General features: G+C 45.1%; 7 protein-coding genes across 7 annotated transcripts; 4 read left to right on the forward strand and 3 right to left on the reverse strand.

The window, feature by feature from the left end:
* Positions 1-127: 127 nt before the first annotated feature.
* Positions 128-1,061, reverse strand: CMQ_4451 (uncharacterized protein; the record flags this gene model as incomplete). The annotated part of the gene is made up of 2 exons (XM_014312607.1): positions 128-377; positions 466-1,061. 2 exons carry the CDS (start codon positions 1,059-1,061, stop codon positions 128-130), a joined length of 846 nt encoding a protein of 281 aa, XP_014168082.1.
* Positions 1,062-1,987: 926 nt separating this feature from the next.
* On the forward strand, positions 1,988-2,602 carry CMQ_4486 (btb/poz-like protein; the record flags this gene model as incomplete). Its single annotated transcript, XM_014312642.1, has 1 exon — positions 1,988-2,602. The coding sequence occupies one exon, from the start codon at positions 1,988-1,990 to the stop codon at positions 2,600-2,602; it is 615 nt and encodes a 204-aa protein (XP_014168117.1).
* Positions 2,603-3,076: 474 nt separating this feature from the next.
* Positions 3,077-3,712, reverse strand: CMQ_4437 (capsule associated protein; the record flags this gene model as incomplete). Its single annotated transcript, XM_014312593.1, has 1 exon — positions 3,077-3,712. One exon carries the CDS (start codon positions 3,710-3,712, stop codon positions 3,077-3,079), a length of 636 nt encoding a protein of 211 aa, XP_014168068.1.
* Positions 3,713-4,331: 619 nt separating this feature from the next.
* On the reverse strand, positions 4,332-4,664 carry CMQ_4679 (uncharacterized protein; the record flags this gene model as incomplete). The annotated part of the gene is made up of 2 exons (XM_014312835.1): positions 4,332-4,511; positions 4,551-4,664. 2 exons carry the CDS (start codon positions 4,662-4,664, stop codon positions 4,332-4,334), a joined length of 294 nt encoding a protein of 97 aa, XP_014168310.1.
* Positions 4,665-6,736: 2,072 nt separating this feature from the next.
* CMQ_4548 (uncharacterized protein) lies at positions 6,737-7,241 on the forward strand (the record flags this gene model as incomplete). The annotated part of the gene is made up of 2 exons (XM_014312704.1): positions 6,737-6,856; positions 7,101-7,241. The coding sequence occupies 2 exons, from the start codon at positions 6,737-6,739 to the stop codon at positions 7,239-7,241; spliced, it is 261 nt and encodes an 86-aa protein (XP_014168179.1).
* Positions 7,242-7,749: 508 nt separating this feature from the next.
* Positions 7,750-8,599, forward strand: CMQ_4605 (branched-chain amino acid aminotransferase; the record flags this gene model as incomplete). The annotated part of the gene is made up of 3 exons (XM_014312761.1): positions 7,750-8,110; positions 8,168-8,240; positions 8,368-8,599. 3 exons carry the CDS (start codon positions 7,750-7,752, stop codon positions 8,597-8,599), a joined length of 666 nt encoding a protein of 221 aa, XP_014168236.1.
* Positions 8,600-23,031: 14,432 nt separating this feature from the next.
* Positions 23,032-26,427, forward strand: CMQ_4784 (sit4-associated protein; the record flags this gene model as incomplete). The annotated part of the gene is made up of 4 exons (XM_014312940.1): positions 23,032-23,736; positions 23,809-25,470; positions 25,543-26,129; positions 26,310-26,427. 4 exons carry the CDS (start codon positions 23,032-23,034, stop codon positions 26,425-26,427), a joined length of 3,072 nt encoding a protein of 1,023 aa, XP_014168415.1.
* Positions 26,428-26,463: the final 36 nt, after the last annotated feature.

Genomic DNA, 26,463 nt, shown 5'->3' on the forward strand with positions numbered 1-26,463 from the left:
TACACATTTGAACGCTGTGATGCAGTGATTTCTGGTAGGGAGACTACTACTGCCTAATTTTCCATGCAAAGATCGCTTCACATGCGAGACGGGATCAGTCTCACGGAGGTTTTGTAGCTCTGCAGGGCTAACATGTACGTTCGGTCGCTGTTGGTACAAATGCATCACCTTGTTTCCGTTTGTCTGGCCATTGGCGCCCCTCGACAGACCGATATCGGCTCAGAACATAGCCATAAGTGATGTCGCAAACGAGTGCCGTGCCGTTCAGGAGGATGGCCGGCAGCTGCGAAAAGTAGCAGTGTGCCTCCGGCCAGTACCACCATAAGATGCCATTTGCAAGGCCAAGGCCGGCCACCGATCCAGCCGTCCGCCAAATTCTGACATTGATCAACGGTCAGCGCGTCCATCAACTATTTCAGGTGTATGAGTCCTTGGGATGGACTACTGGTACTCAGCAAAACTCACAGTGCCGGCATGCTGGCGCCACGGGCGTCTTGCCGTCTCCACAACATCGACAGGCTGCTGACGCTCGTCACAAGCTGGCACACACTAGCTGTCCAGAATGCCAGCTCCGTCGTGTCGTACCCATCCAGGCCCTGCCAAATCTTGCCCGACTTGTCGCCACAGCCGCGTCCGGCTTTGCTGAGCCACCAGCTTGCAATCACCCAGTGACACACCACGGCGACCAAGATCGTTTTGGCTACAAACGTGCGCAGTAGCCTGTGTAGCAGTCGAGGGCTCAGAGAGAAGCGGTCCTGTGTCTCCCCAGAATACAGAACCGTGGCCTGGACAAGATTAATGTCATACAGGAGCCACACGAAGATGCCAGTAGCTTCTAGCCAAGAAGCGTCTGATACAGCGAGAAAACAATATACAGCCTCCCAGGCTACGTTCACGACGAGGGCCACAACGGGCATGCTGTAGACATGCGTCCGCAGCGTCTCCAGCGTCATCAGCTTGTATGCCACACACCAGCAGACAACGCCGACGCCGAGCAGAGCGGTGGAGGTGGGGACGATCCAGAGAGGAATATGGCTGGGCGGTATGTCGTTAGAGCCCATGGTGAAGAGAATATGAATAGCTGGAACTGATGAGTGGGTAAGTATTTTGTTAGAGGCATAGATAGTCTTTGTGAAAATTTATGAAGACTTGATTAATTAGGGGCCGATGTAAGGTGTTTCGAAGAGAAGCCCTCGCATACGTAAGAATAATTTCAGTGAAGTAAAGCTCCCCAGTTGATCGAAATTTGGTGTATTGCTTGAAATTACAACGTCTGCGATGGTGAATGCAGCCATTTCGTGCGCTGGCTAAACAAATATAACAGAGCTTGCCAACAACACACCTGCTGAATGTAGACCTTCTATTCAGCAATCTGGCAGTGAAAAGTTTTGGGCGTTAAAGCAAGCTACGTTTTTGGCTCTCTGGCTGTTATACATTCTGGTCGTTTGTCCCGTGCCTGGCAGCAGGCAACCGTGATAACTACGGCGAAGCATCCAAAATATTTCTGGTAAGGTGTGAAGGTTAAAGGAGGCTATACGTGGCGGTCATATAACGTGATGCACTGTGAGGAGCAGGAGGCTGAATAGGGTCTAGTGTGGGCGAAGGACTGTTGTGTACTAAGGAAGAAATAGATACATCGCGACCCTTCTGGGGATCCGTATTAATACTAGTGTCAGGCCCCGCTTTTGTGCCTTCTGACCAATTACAGGCCCGTACGGCCAAGTGGGGCGGAAGGGCCACAGTGTGGCGGATTCCAATGCTTGACATAAGGTCAGGGCAAATATGTCAGCTCCTGGCAACCAATCAGTGGATGCCGTAGTGCGGTTCGGGATAACCACAGCCGAATACCGGAATCCATTTCGTTACAGCCTCGCAACGACGAGGCCGCCGATACTCATTTCCTAGAACTTCCTTTCTTCCGAATTTGAAAGCCGACACGACGACCACGGCAACTAGCATAAGTTACCAGAAAAGACCGGACGTCTTCATGAAAGACATGAACAGCACGGGGTCGATTACAGGTACGGAGCCGGTGGTCGACATCTTTGCGGATGGCGATGTGATTCTGGTGGTTGGGCCACAGGCTGTGCAACTGAGAGTGCACTCCTTGTTTCTGCAATCTGTCTCGAAGGTGTTTCAGGTCATGTTTGGACAGAGATGGAGCGAAGGGCGCGACCTGTCCAAGGATCATCCAAAAAGTGTCGTTCTGGAAGAGGACAATGCGGAGGCGATGCAGACTATATGCTGCGTTATCCACCATCGCAGCAATATGCTGCCGACTGAAATCCCACCAGAGAAGGTCCTTGAAATAGGCATTGTTTCCGGCAAGTACGATCTCGCTTCTGCGTTGAAATACGTAATAGCGCAGTGGCTGCATCCCTCTGGCACCCATAGCATACTCGACAGTGGCTATCTGGCGGCGTCAGCCTTCTTATTTGACGACGCCGGCAGATTTCAACAGCTCACACTAACTCTCATCCTGGATTACGCGACTACTTATCGGACGTTGTTGGAAAACAAGAGAGTTCGAGACTTTTTGCCGTGGCAAGCAGTGTGTGAGCAGCAGAACGACTGGCTTTGCCGATATAGAGGACGAGACTAATGTATTTCCCAGACCTTTTAGAAGAGCGAAGAACGCAGCTGAGGGCAGAGCTTGTAAATTACATGATAACTTCAAGACACGACGAGCTTAAGATAGCTGCGTTAAAATACCCGCCGCTGAAAGTGCTTGAACGTTCGGCGTCGGGGCTTGTTAGGGAGATCCAAGCCCTTTTACCTCGTGGTCACATCAAAGAACTATTTCTCGGTGAGCTTACTGGTATGAAAAGGAGAGCCACTGTTTGTCTTGATTGCATCCGCTTCATGGAGGAAAATAGGCCCTGTAAATTCCAGCACCGATGACTGCACGGAAGACGGAACATAGTGCTAGCTCGACATTGTCCTTTCGCTTCTCTGCCTGAGGGCCCTTTCTACAATTATCGGAGCGGCTGTAGGCAAAGACGTCCTGTCTAGCCTCTACTGTCATCTTTCTGCTTGCTGTGTTTTATTTGGATATGAAAAACCCATGTACTCCAGATTAATGGCTGTGAACCCGTAAATCGCCCTTGACAAGATTCTCCACGAACCCAGGCGTCTCTCGCGCCTCATCGCACACCCGTGCAAACTCCAGCAGCGCCCGCCATGTGTATAGTAGCATGTCGTCCCGCCGCAGAACGACCTTAGCCCAGGCCTTGCCAGTCTCGGCCAGCAAGCGTGCAGCCGCGTCACCCTTGCGGTCGCCCGAAAAGAAGCCCAGCAGGCCGTACAGGAAGCAGTTGCGGTCATTGAAGGAAGCATCGGTTAAGCTGCTTAACCAGGCACTGAGGCGGCCCTCGCGGCGCCGAGCAACATCGTACTGGTCCGGCGACGGCAAGGGGCCGGTGGTTAGCAAGCCGTCGCCTACCTCAGCTTCTTCCACAGCCGTGCCGTTAAGCATCTCGACCAGCCGGTGGCGGTGAAAGTGCCGCCAGCTGTCCGGCCACTTGCGGCCGCCCGAAGCGGTACCACGACACACGACGGCATTCCGCTTCCGGCGCCATGGCGGCCCATAAGACCAGCCGCCCAAGTAGATCGCGTTAGTACTAAGGTACATGGCGCCCGGGATAAGGATCTCGTTGTTCATCGGCAGCTTGCTGCCGCCAAACAGCGGAATCAGCTCGCGCGTCGTCGACATGCTGTTCGGCTCGATGAACGTGCCGTGTAGCCCGCGCAGGTGCGGCTGCAGTCACGGATCCGTAGCTGCCAAGAAGTTGCGGATATAGCCGTCCTATGTGTACGGCAGCAACGACGACGGCTCCGGAAAGACCGACGGGCCAGAGAAGTTCGTCAGGGCCGAGACGTTACGTCCGGGCGAGTCGGGCGGACAAGATACACGGGCGAGGCTCCAGTACGGCTGTTGGCCCTCAATTCAAGGAGGGCCATAGGCCGGGGGGTCTTTCTGGCGGCCGTTGCGGCTGCTGTAAGTCGTCTGGGTGTCTGCGACGGGCATGATCCGTCTCTACTGATCAGCTGCTTCCACCAGCTGTGTCATCTCCCCGAAAGGCACTAGAAGTCGGGACTCGTTCAAGTAGTTGATCGGCATGTCAACGTCGGGCATCTAGTGACCAGCCTTGCGGACAAGCTTCATCCACAGCCCCAGCCAGGGCACCTTGCCCTTGACGTCGCCGATCATTGTCGTCTTGCCGCTGCTGACGCGCACCCGGTGAAGTCACAGCCGCGCGACTGGCTGTGACTTGTCGCATTGAGCGCCCAGTATGGTCGGATGTCGTGCTCGATGTGGTCGAAGAAGGCCTCTACCACCACGCGCCGAAACCAGGCGGCGGGTGACGGCCCCGCCGCTCGCGGTAGCGCGCTGCTGCATCGCTCAAGTTTGTTGAGCGTGACTGCAGGAGGCGGTGAAAGGTCATGTTGACCTCATCGATTAAGCGGTCGATAGGATGCCACTGCGAGCGAAGGGGCTTGCGTAGGGCATGCTAATCGGATGTCGGGGTAGTTGTGGCATATGGATACACATTGGCCACGTCGGGCAACACGTCTGAGAATAGGAAGTAGCCCGTGGTCAACAACAAAAGACTGCTCCAGATGGTCAGCCGCCTGAAGTAAATCCTGGCCAGTCTGATAGGCATCGGGGCATTTCGTCAGACAATGCCAAGCAGCCTCGTTCTTCTCTCCTCTTTGTATCCTGTTCTTCTTTCAGGCCGAAAAACAAACATGACCCCGTCCCCTTATCTAAGAAAAGGTCAAGTATGTTACATAGCGGCGGCAGGACAACAAGCCGACCCCCGAAATCTGTCTAATAACGGCCTTAGTTTTATAAAAGTTTAAATCGGTACACTATTTTTTAGTGCACAAACTGAACAACGTGGGACGTACGATAACACTGGGGCGTAGCATTGCTCTGAGTACTTCTCATGCGGCGTACGGAGTACATATCTTACGAATATGAAAGGTTGAGTCTTGGAGGGGAGATGTCGATGGAGTACTCCGTATGTATTGCAATTCTCGCCGCTCTTTACTTCAAAGTACGAGACTTGTACAAGGTAAGGAGTAACTCGTAGTTTGTACGGAGTACTCCGTACGTTTGGCGTTAAGAGATCAACGTCGTACGATTTACGGGAGAGCAGACTATACTCCGTAGAGTACTTCCTTATTCCGGCTGTTTCAGCTTAAACAAGAAGGCTAGCCTGCTCCTTTGAGATTAGAGCCGCTTAAGACAAGGGATAAACTATCCTACTCCGTATAAGCTACGTCACACCTTCAGAGTACTCTATAATTCCACAGCCCTCTTAAGGTACCAGCCACAAAACTCTTACGGTCATACGAAGTACTTAGTATTAGCTTCAACGCAAGCCAGAGGGTGATCTACGGATACCACAAATACGGGATATTTACAGAGTAGTATTGTATCCTGCAAGTGCGGCCTATAGTGTTGGTGGCCCGATCCGCCGTGCTAAGCGGCAAAGTTTTCATATTGCACCGCCTGCACACCAATGATACATCACACCACAGCGCTTGGCAGCCAGGTGTTGACAGTTATAAATCGAAGGGACGGATGCAAAGGTAATGTATTAAATCCGTACACTGTTGTGGGCGTTATAGACCGTACTTGTGCTCCTATACGAGTACGGAGGAGGCCCAATCCCGCCTTGCGGCTTCATCGGCTCCGAAGACTAGGTTGTGCACAAGATGTACTCTGTAGCAGTGCAATGGCGGCGAAACAAGGCTAAACTCTAAAATAAGCTCGGTCCGGGAACTATAAAAGGCAATACTGACCAACTAAACCAAGATCGGCTACTTGGTAGAAGCAAGGTGCGGCGCAATGCGCTTAAACGCGCCTATTTACATAGTAGGGGCTTCATGCAGAAGGTACAGAGCGCACGTAGAACAATACACACATGCTCACTGTGGAACTCGTCGTACTCCGTAAGCGCCCATTATATATTGAATACTTAGCTCGATGTTTTCAGCCCCGTTGTAAGACACTCGTATGGGATACAGAGTGCGAAGTACTTACATAGACTTCTTCCGAAGTGTCCTCTGTAGCTTACGGGTACCACTCATATCCGCTTCTGTAAACAAGCTTCTCCGCTGAAGACCTTGTACACGTGCATTAAATACACTTATTGTCGTAGGGAGTAGGGACTGTTTCGTGAAGATGAGCTTTAAGAACCGGAAAAGTGTGGCAAATGCTTGCATTTTCCATCTTTGGGTAGACTACAAAGCAAGTTACAACCGCTCCTGTAACTTTGCGAAGCTGCATTCGCGGGGCGGCAACAGTTCTATCTTTCTGCTAGATAAACCATAGCTAACATGGGTTTCACCGGGCATGTAAAGAGTAAGCCCATGTAAGATAAAAAGGTACTAGAATAAGAAAGGAAGACTGAATAGAAGTCTTAAAGAGGCCTCTTGTCCTCGTAGTCTTTTCTCCATTTTTGGTTCACTCTTCAACTCCTCAAAACCACCTCCTCACCTTAGAAATACGCTCTCCCTATCTGGTGAAACTCGTCACTACAAAATGGGTATCCTTCGTATATTTACAATTGTCGACCTCGCCGCGTCTGTTGATGAATCTTAAAAATCTGTTATATAGTGACTTAAGGTTGTACTTTTTCTTACAGACGCATCAGTCATTCGCTCTCACCTCCCCGCTTCTTGAATATGGCGTCGAAGATATTACTGGCAAGTAACGTTGCCCTCAATGGGCGCTGCTGTCAACCTGACCGGCACCGTCCAAGAAGTTGTCTCACAGCTAATCAATCTCGACCCTGCCTACGAATCCTACTTCAATGAGACCAAGGAGTTCTTTGGCCCGCTGTATGTAAGGGGCCGAGACGATTTAGCTGCCTCTGCCGTTCTCGGTAAGCGCAGTGCTCGATTTCAGGCTTTTCCCATCCGCTTCTTCTAACTGTCCTTTGATCTCTTAGCGCCGAAATCATTGGCATCGATGTTAATGCACTGCTTCTCCGCTGACGACTTGTTCAGCAATTGCGCCGCCTATGCTCCCGAGACCGGGTCGATTCTAACACGTACAAGATCACTAAGTGCCAAGCTGCGCTCCGCAGGGCCCACTATTCTTTCCGTGGCCCTCCGCTAGCGGTCTGTCTCGCGATAGTGAAGCTCGTATTGAAAGCAGCGAAATCGTTGTCGACAGCAGCCTACGCGTCAGCGTCCACAACTACGGCGCTGGCGGCACCGGCTATTAGGAAACCTCCGAAACGGCGCTCGATGCGGTGGAAAGCATTGGTTTTATACTTCCAGATAAATCAAAGGCATTCTATTAAGTAAATACTCGGAAAGTGTATAGGCGTCCTCTGTATATGATTATGATTATGTGAGATAGAAGCATGCTATCCGTTAATCTTATAAGGGCGTATTATACTAATATAGAAACAACGTACATATAGGTTTTCTGAAGCGGCGTGACGCAAAAATGGTGAAAATAGGATGTTCTGGTTAACGCGCTGAGGCGACTTACCTTTTTGCGTATGTTATAAATTCCTAATGAATTTAACGTGATGGTTTCTACCCCACGCTGCAATTATCTACAACCTATCCTTGGCATACAGGTCCATACTTCCGATAAGCATTTGCTCTGTGCCTTTAATCTTCACCTCTACGTACCTTTCTAGGTTGCTAAAGTGCACAATTGTAGTGCTCCTGGTCCCCCTATACTTGTGCGCTCTACTCCCTGACGAAATCCAGACGGTGTCAATGATAGCAGTGTTTAATGCGTACGAGTCCCGTGTGGCCCAGCTCAAGACCAGCTCAAATCCGTTTGAGGAGGACGTGGCCTGGGTTGAGAGTGAGCTCGTGCCCCTGAACGAAGCGAGATATCCAAAATTGGACGAGGGTTTCAAGCATAGCGATGTGACATACGACGTGCCGGCAGTCTGGGATAGCCGGCTCTTACGACTGGATAATCAACAGGACCGGCTCGAGCGCAGCCTAGACAAGATGCGACTGCGCTGGCCCCTGCCACGGAAAGAGGTTCGAGAAACACTGGTTGACATGATCCGAAAGAGCGGCATACGTGACGTGTATGTGGAAAGCATTGTGGCACGAGGACTGCGCGGTGTGCGCGGCACGCCGGCCGCCGAATTCTCTAAGATGGCTAATTGATTGTATATAGTTATTAAGCCGTACGTCCGGGTCATGCCGCTAGAGATGCAGCTGGCTGCCAGCGGCCCGGCCATGATCACTCGGTCGGTTTACTGAACCTCACCCGACAGTTTTGACCCTACAACTAAAACCTACAGTGGAGTGACCTAACACGTGCCATCTTCGAGGTCCAGGACCGTGGCGCTGTTTATCCCTGACAAAGGGCGCCAGCTTAAACGTTGCCATCATCAAGGCCAGCGAGTTACGCCCGCTAGACCGTAACGGGCTTGAGGATGTCACGCGTAAGAGCGTAGTCAACCTGGCCGCATTACTCGGCCGCGAGATGCATATTGAGACCGTGCCTGTCGAGGATGTCTGCAATTGCGACGAAATATTTACGTGTACTACCGCTGGTAGTAAACACGCCCATCTGGGATACGTACTGGAAGCTGCATCAGGATGAGAAGCTGTCTCTAAAGGTAAAGTAAGATACAATTGAGCAGGGCGGGCTGTGGGTTGTGGAGGCGCTGTGATGTGATTCTATGACCCCATATACTCTGTACACCGTCTACACTCGAATGAAGAGATGCTAGCGATGAGTATTTCCAGCATGACATGATCTGACTTTTTCGTATTCAATTTGGAATGCGCATATGTGTATGGAATATACGCGTAAAAGGCTAATGGGAAGAAGAATGAGAAACAAGGGAGATAAAACAGACACATGGTAATCTTTACTTTTGCTGTGGTGTCTAGACAACTAGAATGCTTTTAGTAACTGTTAATCTGCCCACATTCATTATTCTAGCTACGGTGCCTCTGTGTGTGCAACTGCCATACACCTCGTGTATGTAGCTTATCTACTCCGTACCCTGGCGGTTGATATGGGATTATCAGCATTCTAAGAAAGTCCACTGTTTACACACCAGCAGACTCGGACAAAACACGCCGTTTTCTGTCTTTACTGAGAGTACCAATACTGTATTATTTTTTGTTCTATTGAGTGAGCACGGCAACCGTGAAACAACTGGCTCCTATCGTCGTCAAGAAGATACTAAAAAAATAGAAAGTAAACTCCCCCGGGTGGGTTTGAACCACCAACCTTTAGATTGCACACTTTATGATAACAGTCTAACGCGCTATCCAATTGCGCCACGGGGGATATTCGCTTATGGGGGTTATCACGATTCTGACAAATTAAGCAAGCATAGACAAGGTAAAAGCTCTGGGCAAAGAACCACGAGGCAATATGCGTGAAACGCTCTAATTGATCCGTCCGAAACGTAGTACTCTCTCATTATCAATATGGTCCCCAGGCCACTTTAAAAGGCCATGTACAATTTCTTGATCACGAGATGGGCGCCAATTGCGCTTCGAACACATGCTCCACATCTCACAGCAGTGAACTCTGCATATTCTAGCCCTCCCCTTAGCAAAAAGGCTAGGACCTTCTTATACCCTATTCATTTCGAGGTCTTGTCTTCGCCACTTCCAGTGCATCTTTCTCCTAAGCTCTGAAATCCGAGCGATTGACATTTCAGATATTGCCTGGCGCTTCTCGACGAAAGCCTTCGGCCCCCGGCCCAACAAAGCCGAGTAGACGTGGCGGCTGTTATTTCCTTACTGAAAAAGTGGTAATGGCTTAGCTAATAGCTAGTTTCAAAGATCATGCGTACTGCCTAACCTCTCCGCTTATTGCCTATCTGCTTAGTATGCACTCACGACCTTGTTTTTTTCCTGCTTGTCTTGCTTCACTACCGAACTTAGACATTCTTTCAATCCTAATAAGCATGTGAAGAGAAGCGTGTATTATAAAAAGAGAGTTGCTATTTGCACCGTAAAATTTGGCTATCTGCACCGTATTCCACTGATAAGAAATATGGTACATTGGGTGGGTTTAAGAAAACTTAGTTGATTGGTTAATTTGTTTTGCGCTATACTAGAATAGGAATAGACTTACGTTTTTGCCGTAAAAAAAGTTGCTTACTATTACAGAGTACTTTTTACAACGTACGGAGGTCCCTACTAAAAGTTCGTTCTTACTGCTTTTCTATAACTATAGCAATACATAGTGCAGAGAGTAAATTATACAGAGAAAGCTATTAGCAATAATACGCTAGATCTTAGTGGGTATTATCGCTAATATAATTTAATTATGTATTTTGTTTGCCTATAGAGTACAAAGTATAGAGTATAGAGTACAGAGTACTCTGTACTTAACTAGACAACGGTGCGAGAATATTATTAGCTAAAAGTAGATTTATATTATGGGTCCTTAGGGGTGAAAGCAGGAACCCACCCTATGTACTGTATCTCTTATCAGTGGAATACGGTGCAGATAGCCAAATTTTACGGTGCAAAAATAGCAACTCTCTATAAAAATGCCGATGCATATGACAGGTGGGCTTTATATTAGTGAGCTAAACGTGGGGTACTTATGGTTTGCTTTCGGGATAGGTTATACTCTCTGGAAATTAAGAGCCTCGATTCTGTCAACGCAACCTCTTGAATGGCCAAATGACTCGGAACGTAATATAAACAGAGCACACCTCCGGTTGCCGTTAACTTCGGTAGATATATTTATATAGGATGTTAGGGCGGCTATCGATTGTAGATTAGCTGCATCGGCACTTCTTTTGAGATACAAGGCTTGCAACAAAAAAACAAAAGCAGAGAAAGACGAGGCTATTCCCGTTGCAGAGTTAAAGACTACTACACAAGAAGCTAAATTCTATGCTATGACACAACAAACCCCCGAATCTAGCAGTAGATGTAGAACAACTAAGGCAGAATAAGACCCGGGCCAAAAACAGTCTATACAAAATGCTTATCGCTGACCAGAAACTTGAAGACACCTTGTGTTCCCGAAATGATAGCTGGAGATCCTGGAGACAGAAACTGGCTAGCATAGCTAGGCGTTGCTGATGGCAAATCGGGGACTGAGATACTGAAACGCCTGAAATAGGGGCAGTGCCGAAAAACTTCACAGCAAATGTCAATCAGTTTACGGAGTAATATGTGGACAAAACTAACGCTGGACTCCTACCACTGGACCACACTCTGTCTTAGGCCAGAGCACGCTACACGTTTCCAGCAATCTTCAAAAGGCATCATTAACCACACCGTCTCGCCAGAATAAATGACCGCGAGGCGCTAGCTTGAAATTTGCGACCTTGGTCCAGTGCCCTCCATCAATTAAATTCACTACTTATGCTAAGCACCCTACCTACTCCGTGCAGTAGGAGTGTTTGTAAGATAAGAGGAGTAATTGTATACTTTTTATTTACTACCGCAGTGTTAGCGTAAAATTATGTGCTAAGAGCCTAGTAACACTTGTCCTTAGTTAGCTAGAGTATCTTATTTAGAGCCCCCCCTCTTAAAAAAAACAAAAAAACAGGACCTTACAAGAAAGACACAGACGTAGTACGGATGTATAAGGAAGTAGAGTAATTCATAGAAGAAAAGCATAGGATTTTCTAAAAGGAAGCTAAAGCTAGTAGATGCACTGCGGCAGTGAAAAGTCTACACAGTAACCCACAAGGTCACGTGCAACACAGCCTCTTACTGCCGCAGTGCAGAAGAACAAAAAGGTACATAAAATCGGCCTAAAACAAGGCCTTATAGGAGGTAGCGTGCGGTATTAGCACATTAGGCGTATGTAGAGCAATGATAAGAAACAGGGCGCATTAGTGCGTATAGGAAACCTTTAAAGGTAATTATCCGTCTGTTTTAAAGCTAAAAGGGTACTATAAAAATAGCAAAATAAGCGGGTATTAGCGCAAATTAAGGCGCAGAAGCTAAATAAAATCGTGGTGCTTATCTTTACGCAAAGCCTTTATAAGCCTGTCTGCAACTTGCTTAATAATCTACTTAAAGCGAATATTAATATAACGAGTGCGTTCTTACTTATTAAGGTTTAAGACTATAGCTTGTGCGTTAAGACTATTTATAAATAAGAGTAAAGGCATAGTAATAAAAGCGCTAAGGTTAGTTAAAATCGAATTAACGTGCTATAAAGTATAGCTAAAGAGCGTTAAGTTAATAAACTTAGCTTTTATTATAAATAAGGTAATAAAAGGCTAGCGCTTAAACTTTTAAAATACTAGGCTGCTAGCTATAAGAATAACGATGCTACTAGTAAAGTAGTATAATAGTAGGTTGTTAATATATTCTAAGTTACTAAAGTAAAAAGAGTATTACTTAAAGCTAAAGATATACAAGTAAAAGTGCTTAAGTAAAGCTTAGTAATAAAAGAAAGGGCTATAATTACCTTTAAAAAAGCAGCTAATAGTATATATAATATTAAAGCGTATACTAATAAAGTGTAAGGGGGTGGTGTGCAATGCGTGGTTACAAAGGCTTAACCGGTTTGTACTGTTGTATTAAGACTTTAACTTAACGAACTATAGGAGACTGGTAGGCGAAGGCCTGCTAGCTAATATATACGTGGCTAGAAGATGCGGTGTAGCGCAACCCTAGTAGGGCGTGGCATAGCTAAGTAGCTGTGCTAGTCCCGTGCAACGTGTTAAGATAGTTCGTTAAGTCCGTCGCTTAGTAAGCGACTAGTTGCTAAACCGGTGCATAAGGACGCGTATATAGAATACCCTTATATAAAGAGATAGTTAATTAAGCTAGTATTTTAAAGATATTTTATAAAAATAAAAAGCGTTTTAGCTAGTATTTTATTACTATTACTAGTGCTAGCAACTACATTTTTACTATTAAAGGTGTACTTAGGTAGGCTAGGTAAGTTAGGCAGGCAAGAAGGTATCTTCTTAATAGAAGGAAGCAGCCGTATATTTAATAGCTAATTCTTGCCTTCTACACTCTAAGGGAGTGCGGGAGGCGCTCTTTATCGTAGGCGCACCTCTAGCGCACCAAGTGCGCAGGACAAGCGCAACCCCGTTTCTACTTAGCCTGTGCGCTAGCACGTGCTATAGCCTATGCGCGGACTGCGCCACGCAGCCTGCGCCACCAGCACCGCTTCTAGTTCACAATGTGCATCTAATACGCTGTGCGCATACTGCGTACGGCTTGCGCGTAGCCTGCGTTGGTCCCCTCCCTAAGGCGGCGTTACAATTGCTCCCCTCTTATGCCTGACTCCTTTAAGGCAGGTCTTAACGAAAGGCTTGCAACCTTTGTTCCTAGTGGTAGTGGTGCTTGTCCGTTTGCGGCGGCCCCTTTGTGCTTGCTAAGATTGCTGTTAAAGGCGACTTAAGGCGCCTTTAGTTCCCTTTATTTAGGAGGTTAGTCTTATAGTTAAATTAGATTATTATAAGATCTAGCATTTAGTTACTTCTTCTAAAAATAACAAATTTGTTTTTTAGCAGCAACATGGCTGCTCTTAATTCTAACGTTCTTATGCCCGCGGTAAGCGCCTCTAGCGCTCTAGTACTTGCTATAGCCCTAGCCCTTACTCTCCGACACCCTCTACTCTTTAGCTAAGGTGCTAGTTCCGGCCGTGCGCAACGTACGCACAAGGCTTACGCTAGCATAGTTCGTCGTTTAGCGCGGACTGCAGCGCGCGCCGTGCCTTTAGTTAGGCCTCTAGTAGCCTGTTAAGGTGCGAGAGCTGCCCCTGCTAGTCCGGCGCTTCTAGGGTCGGTAGCGGCTGCGCTACTAGCTTACCTTTAAGTTGCCTTAGACGGCTCGTTGTGTGTGCGGTGCCTACACCGCTTTCTAACAACTCTCTCTGCAGAGTTGCCTAGGTTTGCAGCCATGCTGTGTATTTATAGCGTTGCTGGCGCTAGGCGCTGCGACGGTTGCTGTGCTAGCAAGCATAAGTGTTGCGGGGTAAGTCTTCTTTAGTGGCTATAGGCTGCTTTAGTGGCTAATAGAATGCAGGTTTTCCCGCTAATAGTTAGCAACTAGGCTAACTTTAAGATAGTGCTGCGCAGCCTTAATAAAAAGCTTTATAGCTAGGGTTTGCCTATAGTGCGCGCGGCACTCGCGCGTTCTATAAGTGCTTTTATTGCTACTTTGTTATAGGTAAATAAGTAGTAGCGGCCTACGTTGCTAAGGGTGTTGTTAGCTACTAACGTTATATAAGCAAAGCTTAATCTTTACTAGGGCATTAAGGCCTAGAAGAAGGCTTAAGAGGTAGCCTGCTAGGTAAAGGCCTAGCAAGCTTTATTAGCTTAAATGCACTTGCTATTACTATATACGCCCTCTTTATCTTTACTGCCTAGGCTTACTGCTTTAACCTTTTAGCAGCTCTTTTAGCTGCTATGCTTAATGCCTAGTAATACTAGTTATGCTGCCTTTACTATAGCCTTTAATGCCTTTCTTAAGATAGTAGTAAAGGTGTATATTATAGATAAAGCTTATGCTAAAGTAGTAGCTAGCGTAGCGTTGCTTTAAAGGCTTTTTAGATAGTTTTATATAGTCTTTTATAAGGCTTTTTAGCTAGTTAAATTAATTTAGGCTTTTACTTATATGTTTTTATCTTTATACGCTTACTACGCGTATACCGCTTAATTGCTATATACATATTTTTTATATCTTCTTCTAGCACTTACTAGTTATATTTAGTTAGCTAGCCTGTCTAATATACTAGATATTTAGTTTAGCTAGCCTTATATCTTTTATTTAAGACTACTTTTACTTTTTATTTATTATTTAGGTCTTTTGATGCTAGTATTATTAAAGGCGCTTATTCTACGCCTACCTTACTCTTTTAATGCTTTAATAGCAAGACTAAGAAAACGTTATATAGTCGGCTATATTATTTTAGTAGTGCTAGTTAATATGCTTATCTACTTATAGTCCTAAGGATTCTAAAAGGCTTAATGCATCTTAGTATTAACTTTTTGTTTTTTAAGCAAAGGTTTTTTATAGAAAAGCTTACTAGCTCTTTTACTATAAAGCTTATAGGCTAGTAGCATGTATTGTAGTAACGCTTCTAGCGCTTTATTGCATGCTCTTAGTTTACTGCTAACCTTTTTTATATAGCTTTTAGTTTTTCTAAGCAGTTATATACCGCTAAGACTATATTATGTGTATCCTACTCCTCTTTTACGGTTGCGCTGCTCTTAAGGCAAGTTTATAGGTCTAGTTTCTAACTATATAGCGCTTTAAATAGGCTAATTTTAGTTGTTGCGTTAATAGCATTGTTATAAGCATATTATGCTAAAGATAATAAAGAGGGCTAATTTAATTGCTTCTTTATTATAAAGCAGCGTAAGTACTACTTTAATATTTAGTTAAATCTTTTTATCTGCCTATCTATCTAAGGGTAAAATGTAGTTAATAGCTGCTTATAGATTCTAGTCTAATAGCAATATTTACTTTAGAATTTACTAGTAAATATACTTTCTTAGTTAAAGACTATACTCTTTAGTGCTACGCTATACACTAGTTTTATATGTTAGTGCATAAGGTGCATAAGGCCTTTAGCTATTAAGGTAGTTTATATAGTAAAGAAGAGGTTTATCTTTATAAAGCAGTTAACGATTACTAGAATTGTATTTACTTTATTGCTTATACTTGCTTTAGCTACTAGTAGCCTAGTAATTAAGTCTATAGAGATTTCTCCTTATAGTAGCAGTAGCAAGTTTAGCTTACTATATTACACATACTATTTAATTATTTATCTTTAGTAAACTAGATATAAGGCAATATAAGCTTTTATGTCCTTCTTTATTTCTTTCTAGTAGAAGTAGCAATAAAGCAGTTCTAGAGTCCTAGCAACTATAAATTGCTTAAAGATCTAGTTGTTATAATAGAGCTATAGTAGCTTTTAACAAAGGATGTACGCGCTGCCTATATGTAGGCGGTTTTCCTATAGTAATATACTGTCTAGTGTAAGGCTCTATAGCTTTGTTGTACCTTCTACGCTTATAGTGCGCTTTATACGCGCCTTAACAACTTGCACCTTTAGGTCTACGTCTTAGATTCCTACTATCGCTTTGTAAATAGCTTTAAGGACTTTGTTTTCTTAAAGGTATAGATATAAGGCAGCAACGATAGCTGGTTGCTGCGGTAGGCTAGAGTATACTAGGTTCTTATCTACGCTTATTAAGAGCGTTAGACTCTTAATTAGCGCTATAGCGGTAATATCCTTAAGGTCTTTTTAGAGTCTTTTATAGTTGTCTAGCCTTCTTAGTTTACTACGCTTTACCTGCTTAGGCGGTGCGCTGTTTTTGCGCTACGGTGGCTTGCTGTATAAGATCTAGGGCTACTAAGATCCTAAAGGTAGCGCTTAGCTCCTCTTCCTTACTAGGTTCTTTTGTAGGTGCGCGCATCTTACGCGTCTTATTCGTATAAGCTGCGTCGGTAACTAGCTTAGCGCTATTGCCTTTTATAATAGGTGCGCGCATCTTGCGCGTTTTTTGCGCTATAGCTGCGGTGCTTAGTAACTATGCGTCTTTCTTTTATACCTTAGTAATAGTTATTCTAACTTGTCTAGGTTTATTAAAGTAATCTAGCCATCTTAATAGCGCATTAGCCGGGTTTATTACGCTTAGTCTATGCTTAATTATAAAGTTAAAGAGGGATAGGTATATAGCTTAGTAAGCCTTACGTTTATTATACCTTAGCTAGGTTATAAAGGTGCGTAAGTTGTTATAGTCTAATAAGACTTTAATTGTCTCTTTACTACTATTAAGGTAGTGTTGCTATTGCTTAAAAAAGTTTATAATTACTAGTAGCTTTTAATGTAGAGTGCTATAATTTAGCTTTAGTCTTTATAGTTTTCTTAACTAAAAGGCAATTAAGTGCTAGGCTCTCTCTTTGTCTTATTAGAAGATAATCCTGCTAATAGCTACCTTTAAGGCATTAGTCTTTATACGTATTGCCTATTCTAGGTTAAAATAGCGTAGTAAAGGTGCTTTTATAAATGCCTCCTTTAGCATTGCAAAAGCTGCGCGCTCCTTACTCCCTAGCTGCACTAGTCCTAGCTTTTTGCTATTTTTGCTACTTTGTAGCAGCCTTAATAAAAGAGATAAGATATCTAAGTAAGCTTTAATAAAGCGACGATAGAAGTTGTAAAATCTAAGGAAGACTTGTATGTAAGGGTATTCCACACACGCGTCCCTACGCACCGGTTCGGCAACTAGTCGCTTACCAAGCGGCGGACTTAACGAACTATCTTGACACGTTGCACGGGACTAGCACAGCCACTTAGCTGCGCCACGCCCCACTGGGTTTGCGCTACACCGCATCTTCTAGCCACGTATATATTAGCTGGCAGGCCTTTGCCTACTAATCTCCTATAGTTCGTTAAGTTGAAGTCTTAATACAACAGTACAAACCAGTTAAGCCTTCGTGACCACGCATTGCACACCAGCCCCTTACATTGTACCTCTTTAAATGTTTATAGCGTTAGCTATTCTACAATTACGCGTACTTTGCGTAGGTCTATTGCAAACCCTTTGCTTTTAATAATAAACTTTAGGAATTTAACTTTTTGTTAGTAAAACAAGCATTTGTTGCTGTTAATAAATAACTAGGCTTGCTAAAGACGCTTAAAGACCTAGTCTAGGTGCTTTGTATACTTCTTCTTATTATATAAGAATATAAGGATATTGTTTAAGTAGATAATATAGATTGTATCTACTAGACTATGTAGCGCTTAGCTAATATAATACTAGAAGGTTGCTAGGGCGTTAGTTAGCCTAAAAGGTAAGACTAGGTATTTAAAAAGACTATATTTAGTTTAAAAAGCCGTCTTCTATTTATCTTCTTCTTTAATCCTTAGGTAGTAATACGCCTTCTTAATATTAATTTTTAATATTACCTTTATTCTTGCTACGTAGTTTATAATCTTAGAGATTAAGGGTAGCAGGTATTAGTTTTTTACTATAACCTTATTTAACCCTTTATAGTTAACGTATAAGCGTAAGCTTTTATCCTTCTTAGGTATAAAAAGGATAGGTACGCTTATAAAGCTTTTTAATAGGCGAATTCGTCTTATTACTAGGTTATTATTTAAGTACTAGCGTAGCTCTTCTAATTCTCTTTATAATAAAGAATATATTATCCTATATAGTAGTTAACTGCTAGGTAAAAGATTAATTGCATAGTTAGTAGCCTTATATAGCGGTAAGACCTTAGCGTTGAATAAATTTAGCATGTTATTATACTTGCACGCTAAATGCGTAGGCAGTGCGCCTATGCCTCTTAAATAACCTTTTACTTCTAGGTTGCCTAGTAAGATTATATATACTTATGCGCGCTCTTTACGCGCTATAGCAAGGAAGATTTCTTATAGTATAAGTTGCATAGTCTTTATGCGTGCTTTAAACTACTAGCGGCGGTCTGCTAGCTTTAGGTAAACTTTCTTACTTTAAAGGGTTATTATTAATAGTAATATTATTAGGCCTTAATACTTAGCAAGTTTAGTAACTTTTATACAAACCTATATAATCTTATAGGTATACTTATAAAAGTCTCTTATATATAAGGGTACTTTTTACGCTCTTACTACGCTTATAATGCTTTTATTATACGCTTTAAGGGTTAGTACTAATATCTTTATAGATTCTAGTCCTTATAGTCTTATAAATTCGTAGTTAATAGTATTAAGACTTATATAAGTATTCTATATAGCAAATACTTCTATAGTTATTAGTCTAAGAAGAGAAGCTTAGATAAGAAAAGGATTACTAATCTTAATTATCTCTAGTAACGCTTAAGAGTTTTAGTTTATTCTAGGCGTTTCTAGTTTTTTGCCTTCTTAGTATTCTTTTTAGTTAGTTAAACTAAATTTATTAATATAGTCTTTTACCTTTTTAAGTAGTTCTAGGCAAAGTAGCCTTTGCTTTTATAAATAAAGCACTTTATACACTTACTATTTATATAAGTAGGTTTTTTTTAGTAGCTCTTAATAGCTATAGCAGCTAATCTACCTTTTTCTTTGCCTTAGCCTTTACCTTTAGCACTACTATAGTAGTTGCTATAATTGTTTTCTTAATTAATATTATTTTTATAGCCGCTCTTATAGCCTTTTTAACTCTCTTACGCTCTTTTACTACGCGTACTATTATTGTCTTATTTTAACTAAGCCTTTAGCTTTTTTAAACTTTAAAACGTTATTACTCTAGCTACTAGTTTTACTTTAGTCTATAGTATCTTATTTAATTTTAAAAGATCTTTCTTTAATTCTAAGAGTAGCTTAAAGAATAGCAACTACGCTTATTCCTTTTTTTATTTAATAAGTAGTTAGTTTTTAAAGAAGGTAAGGTAGTTATTAAAGTCTTAAAAGGTTTACCTTAATCTTTAGTAAGCCTTGCTAATTTTATTAATAATAATAAAAGCTATGTTATAAAGATTAGCTATAAAGGTTAAGGTCTAAGCTTTAAATGCATCTTAGTTGCTTTAAGCCTTTACTACTACTACGTCTATTATACTTTATAAGCGCGTTTCCTATATAGTATAGCATAACTACTCTATATATTTAAGCATATAATTAATCTAGTAACTAGCGCTTCTAAACTTATTAAAGGCTAGATAAAAGTATTACTTCCTAGCCTATAGCTAGGTAGCGCGCTCTTAAAAGCTGCTAGGTGTCTTAAAGAGCGGTTTAATGCCGCTTTTTAAGATAATATCTTAACTGCAAGAGCTGTCTTTATTAAAGTCCTTGCTGCGAGTACGCTTACCCTTCGCTTAGGTTGCTCTTATATCTAAGAGCTATTACTATAGGTCTACTATTTGCTGCTTTAAGCGCTCTGCTTTACGCAGTTGATTATTTTTAGCAATAAGGTCCGCTACTATCTAGTCTATAGTAGGCCTAATAGTCTGCCCTAAGGGGCCTTTACCCGCATTGTTGTTATCTAGTTGCTTATAATCCTCTTCTAAGAGATTAGAGTCTTCGTTCTTTACTTCTTCGACAATAGGGTTAAGGGGGTTCTCGACTATTGCCCTAGAGCTGCTCTCTTCCTACGCACTACGTGCGTGCAACGTTTTCTTCGTGGTCTTTCGAGGTGCCATTGCTCCTTCTGCCTCCTAACTCGGGTAGCCTAATAGTAAAAGAATTAGGAATTGTTAAAGGTGTACTTAGGTAGGCCAGGTAAGTCAGGCAGGCAAGGAGGTATCTTCTTAACAGGAGGGAGCAGCCGTATATTCAATAGCTAATTCTTGCCTTCTACACTCTAAGGGAGTGCGGGAGGCGCTCTTTATCGTAGGCGCACCTCTGGCGCACCAAGTGCGCAGGACAGGCGCGACCCCGTTTCTACTTGGCCCGTGCGCTAGCACGTGCTGTGGCCTGTGCGCAGACTGCGCCACGCAGCCTGCGCCACCAGCACCGCTTCTAGTTCACGATGTGCATCTAATACGCTGTGCGCATACTGCGTACGGCTTGCGCGTAGCCTGCGTCGGTCCCCTTCCTGGGGCGGCGTTATAATATTAAAAGTAATTCTTTATTGTTTTTAATCTAGTTATGTATAAAACTAAGCTAATCCTTTACATTTGCTATAGTAAAAGGTATTCTTTTTTAAAGCTTTCTATTTTTATATATTTTATTTATGAAAAGCGCGCTGTATAGTAGAAGTAAACAGCTAAGCAAACACTCTTTTTACTAGCTTATTATATATAATTTAGGGCTCTCGTTTTGTTTGTTAAATAAGGTATCGTGTATTTAAATAGCTAAGAATCCTTAGCCTACCGCGGCCAGACCTATTAGCAAAGCCATGTATAGCTGTAAAGCGATTATTCGTAGTATAGATAGTAGCAGAACTAACGCTAAATGCGCATGCAACGGCTAACTGCGACGCACCGCCGGCTACAGCACTAAAGGCGACTGCGCGTGCTACCAGACTTAACTAGCCTTTAGCCGTCCTATTGGCCGTCAAAATGCTACCAGTTTCGTTTAGATTGAGCATCTTTTCGTCGATTTATGGCCTTTTTAAGAATGGGTGTAGGTTTTTAATTAATGGAGGACGCGAAAATGCGCGATCACTTTTTCGATATTTTTGGGACCCCACTGTATGTTTATCTTTTGAGTGCAGCTGATTACAGCACAAATGGGAACACTGCGCCGCGATTGCCGTGGCGACGTCGTACTCCACATTTTCACTGGTTTGACTGATAAAAAGCCTGCTAAAGCCGTATTGTCCTTCCATGTCCAAAAATAATATATTGTTATACTCCGTACTCAGTGAGTAATTTATCTATTAGAATGAGCTGAGCTGAGCGATTGTCCGACTAATTTACGAAGCCCAAGCTAGGTTGCCGGGTGGACTAGTAATTATTTCCGGCCTTGAGAGGTGGACTGCCACGAGGCCAGGTTTGCTCCTTGTGCGCAGGACTTCCGGCACAGCCTCAGGTGTTGAGTGTTGCCATAACGCCCGCGACAGGTGCTGACAAAGTACCTCAACCCACTTGGTAAACAGTCTAGTGGAACTGTACTCCGTACTTCGTGGGAGTACAGAGTATGTACGGAGTATATACACGGCCCTGCAAGTCGCGTCGTCAGAAAGCCACGGAAAATACTCCGTATATCGTAGTCGGCCGTGCGCAGTACATAAGTGCGACATCAGATCAGAGATGCCTGGCGAATAAAGAGGAGTGAGCCCCGCGATGTCGTATTCGTACCTGTTTTTGGAGCCCATTGCCATGCTGTTCTTGGTTATCCATACCCCGGTCCAATGCCCTACACAGTGTCGCGGGCTCCACAGACAGTGCCGAAAACCGCCTGGACCCTGGGAAGCGTCCAGGCGTCATTCCCGTGTGCGTGCGCACCTTCCCGGGCCACTCTTTCCCTCATTGACCTTCGGATTTTGGGGCCGTATTTCTTCAACAACGCGACGAAACCACCAAACAAACCCTTCATTTCCCATTCAACTTGTTCTCCTCCCTCGACACCGCCCACGATCTCCCACGGCGCTTTCGAAATTGTGTACCAGTACCGCATTCTGCAATTTATCTCCGGTTCATACCGGATTCCTTTCATTTTCTCCGCCAAGGCTGGCACTTTTGTGAGTAATTATCTCGGCTTCTCCCCTCTTGCCCGTCTCCCTATCGTCCGCCTCTTCGCCTTCAGATTGCCAGTACCACCCCAGCGCACTGAGATGATGCAATGTGTGGTGCTCTATGCGCGTATCCGGGGAACGGTCTTACCCTTTACTCCGCATCTCGCGACCATTGCCTCGAACGTGCGCCCGAGTCAATTTATCCGCGTCCATCTCCCCCCCGCCAGAAGCCAAACCTGAGACACAACATTACACCCCGACAGACGCATCTTCAATATAACTCTGCGTGTCACTGCTTCGTCACCGACTGGCACACAGCCCGCCTCCTTCGATATACTCGCCCCTCAGTAATCGACTTATCTGTTGCCGGCCCACACCAATCATTGCGTCCTTCCCCTCCTTTTGATCGAGCTCGTCTGATGGCGGAAAAACGGCAGTCAACTGGAGTACAATTCGGCACAAATGATCGGTGTCGCTCTCCTGGTACCATTCTATCGGTCTCATAAATGAGCGGATTTTTGTTGCAATACAAGCCGCAGAGCAAAATCACCACAAATTTATAACTGACCTGAACTCCTACACATTCTCACGCTGACGTCTACCTGTTTTGCACTCCAGACTCTCAAGATACCCCTGTTCCATTCAATCGGACTCTGTCCGCATTTATTCAGCATCCAAAAACCGATACAGCTGGGCCACGCCACTTCAGCGTCAGCTGTCGTACGTCGTTTTTTCTTCCTAACTCTTGTCGAAGCGAATAGACGAGTATACAACACTGGACCTCAACTGCAACACAAAATCACAATACAAGTTTTCTGCTGACTGTAAAGAATTTGCTTGCTGTCCCCATCGAGCCTGGGCAGAACTTTCTCGAATGTGGGAAAGCTGAGGCGACGACCTTTATCCCTTTGCAACCCGTGCCCTCTGCCAGCGCTCTGTGTCTCTTGACCGGCGCGTGGTGTTGAGGATCCATAAGCACCCCTCCAAAATGTTCTGGAAATTTGGCGGCTACGCCAGCATATCGCCCATTGACTCTATTCTTGATCGACCGCAGTTTGCTCTTGAAGATCTGTTGGACGAGAATGATTTGCTGGGCGACATCAAAGCCCGCAATGGCAAACTTCTCGATTATCTCCGGAAGCGCGAGGTTTTAGAGCGTCTTCTAGAGTTCGTTGTCGCTCCTAAGGCTGAGCCTGCTGCCGTGCCTATTGGCGATGATACGAAGGACGACTCCGCTGGCGCTAGCGACGATGCAAGCAATGAACGAGGGCGGCCCCGTCTTTTACCGTTTAACCGTCCACGGGCATCCTCCTCACTGACTGATGGCGGCCGAGATGATGATGAGGCTGAAACGAAACGTAACCGGTATGCGTATGTCTCTTGCGAGATTCTGTCTTGCGATAACTGGTCCATATGTGAGACTGTGATGGATCCCTCAAACCGCGACCTGCTGCACAAGTTTTGGCAGTATATCAAGCAGCCGGCTTTGCTTGATCCACTACAAGCTAGTTATTTTACCAAGGTCAACGAGTCCCTTTTCGACAAGAAGGTTGACGATATGGTGGTATTTTTAAAGTCTATGGATGGCGCAGTGCAGGATATGTTGCGACACGTCGACTGCCCCATGATCATGGACCTACTACTGAAGATCATAACTCTGGATCGTCCGGAAGGAAGCCCTGGCATTGTTGAGGTACGTAGAAGTGTCATTATCGAACAGTTTGCGCCTGAGAAGTGTGACAAATACTGATCTACATCTATTTAGTGGCTTTATACGCAAGACGTGATGCCAACTCTTCTCTCCTTTCTTAGTCCTAAGAACAGCTGGGCAACACAAACATCAGCTGGAGACTTCATCAAAGCCATCATCACGGTCTCTGCCAACGCCACTCAGAACGAGCAGACATGCATCGGGCCAAACGAGCTCACCCGGCAGCTAGTTTCCCACCCATGCATTGACGAACTAATCAATTATATGCTCGGTGGCGGCAATGCATTGACCGTCGGCGTGGGAATTATCATCGAGGTCATCCGAAAAAACAACTCTGACTATGATCCGGATGTTGGCACCGAAGCCAACTCGATTCCCTCAAGCCGAGACCCCATTTATCTCGGCACCTTGCTACGGATGTTTGCGGAGAATGTACCAAACTTTATGCAGTTGATGAACAATGCGCCTGCCCAGAAGACTCGCCTCAACTCTACCTTCAATGTCAAGATTGAACCGCTTGGTTTTGACCGATTCAAGACCTGCGAACTGATGGCCGAACTTCTCCATTGCAGCAACATGGGCTTGTTGAACGAGTTTGGCTCCGAGACTGTCATTGCTGTTCGCGATGCCGAGCGCAAGCGTCTGCGGAGTGAAGGCAAATTAGCTCCAAATCGGGGCGAGGATGCGATTGCGCCAGGCACCGATCTTCTTACCATGCGTGTGCCCCATGCACCCGCTGCCGAAGAGGGGCGTCGCCTCGAAATAATGAATGTGTCAGCCTCTGACGAGGACGGGTTCGAAGAAGTCACACATACCGCCGACATGGGCGAGAACGAGAAACAGCAATACAACGTTCTCCCCTTAACAGGTCCTAGGCCATCGACTTCATCTCTCTTTGAGAAAGATGACGATGATTTTGTCGATGAGCCTCTCAGTTCCCCCCGATTGAACACACGGGACGACAAATTGCCAGAGCTTGAATTGCCGCACTTTGATGAGCCAGACCTTGTTGTAGCACCTCTCTCGCCCACCAAGAAGAAGGTCTTATCCCAGTTCAGCGACCCAGAGGTGTCAAAAGATTCAGAGTCTTCATCCACTCCGTCGACAGTGGACAATGAAAGCATCGACGACGCAACTGTCAGCTCCGATGATTTTGTTACGGAAGCGACAGAGCCAGCATTGGGCAAAGGCGCAAAAACAATGTCCGATGCAGACAAGGGCGATGAATCCGACGCGGGCATCGTTTTCACTCCTACAATCTCCAGTTTGTCTGAATCTTTTCACTCGACAGCACAGCGTTCGTCCAGTCCAATATCAGAACTGCGTGAGCAGCTTGCCAAGACCATAATTTCTGAGGAGGGTATTGTCCTAGAACAGGCAGAAGAGGTTGTCGCGAAAGAGACTTTGCAAGAAGACAACCAAGCCCCGACTGCGCCCTTGAACGAGCTTATGCCGTATTCCACAGAACCCGCGCATGAAGCCAGCAAAAATGCCGGCGAGAGTAAAGCAAATGCAGTGTCTACTACCGACGCGACAGAGAAAAGGGCAGCCGAAGAAAACGAACGCGACGCCGGAAATGAATCTATTGTTGTGGCTCCTCGACCAGTCGAAGCAAGCTCAAAACTCTCGACCGTGAATGCCACTGCGGACGAGCCAGTAGTAGGCGACCTGCTGAAGATTCAGTTTGTTGAGCACCGTGTGGTTCCTACCATACTTGTGAGCTATCTTCTCCCTCCATATAGATCCGTGGCTTCCTTCGTTTTCATTGTGCGTGACTAACATCACAAGTCTTTCTTTTTCTCGTATCCCTGGAACAACTTTCTTCACAATGTCGTGTATGACGTGGTCCAGCAAGTTTTCAATGGCCCGATGGATCGCGGGTTCAACCCGAATCTGGCAATTTCTCTTTTTGAGTCTGCAGACGTGACCACCCAAATAATAAACGGGCAGCTTGCGTCTGAGAAGTCCCAGGTCTCCACAAGAACCCGCATGGGTTACATGGGCCACCTAACACTGATCGCGGAGGAAGTCGTCAAATTCACGGAACGTCACCCCCCGGAGCTTCTCTCTGAGGTAGTGTTGGAAAAGGTCATGTCTCAAGATTGGATCAATTATGTCGAGGGCCCGCTAGCGGAGACACGCGAGAGGGACAATGCAATCCTCGGTGGTGTTCGTCCAGATGTGTCTATGGGCAACCAAGCGGGTACTGCCGGATTGGCTGCCGTCGGTCTTAGCGGGTTGGGCTCGTCGTTTGGGATGGGCAATACCCAAAACACGTCATCAGCATTGGCTGACGCTGGGCTGAACGGAAGCCTCGATTTCCAGGGCGAGGCTGACGGAGGCCTCGGACCTTTTTCGATCAGCGCTGGAATATCGTCCGGTTTCCATAGCTCGAGTGATGAAGACGAAGATGACAACGACGACAATGATGAGGACATCAATGACGAGGTTAGTTGTTCCCTTCCCGGTCCATTTTTATATCACTTTGCGGGGGCGCACAAAACAGAGGATGCGACAACACAGGCCAACCGGCGTTCTGCGGTTATTGAAAACAGCACTGGCAATTTCGTGCACACTGGTGACGACTGCAAAGATGACGAGGAAGGCCAAGTCAACATTGATGTCGACATTATATTTGGCGGAGCTTATGGTAGTGACGGAGACGTCAGTTAATTTGCGAAAGCAGAACTGAAGGGCGTATCGGTACAG

Source organism: Grosmannia clavigera (genome assembly GCF_000143105.1).
Source record: "Grosmannia clavigera kw1407 unplaced genomic scaffold GCSC_97, whole genome shotgun sequence".
Taxonomy (NCBI): Eukaryota; Fungi; Ascomycota; class Sordariomycetes; order Ophiostomatales; family Ophiostomataceae; genus Leptographium; species Leptographium clavigerum.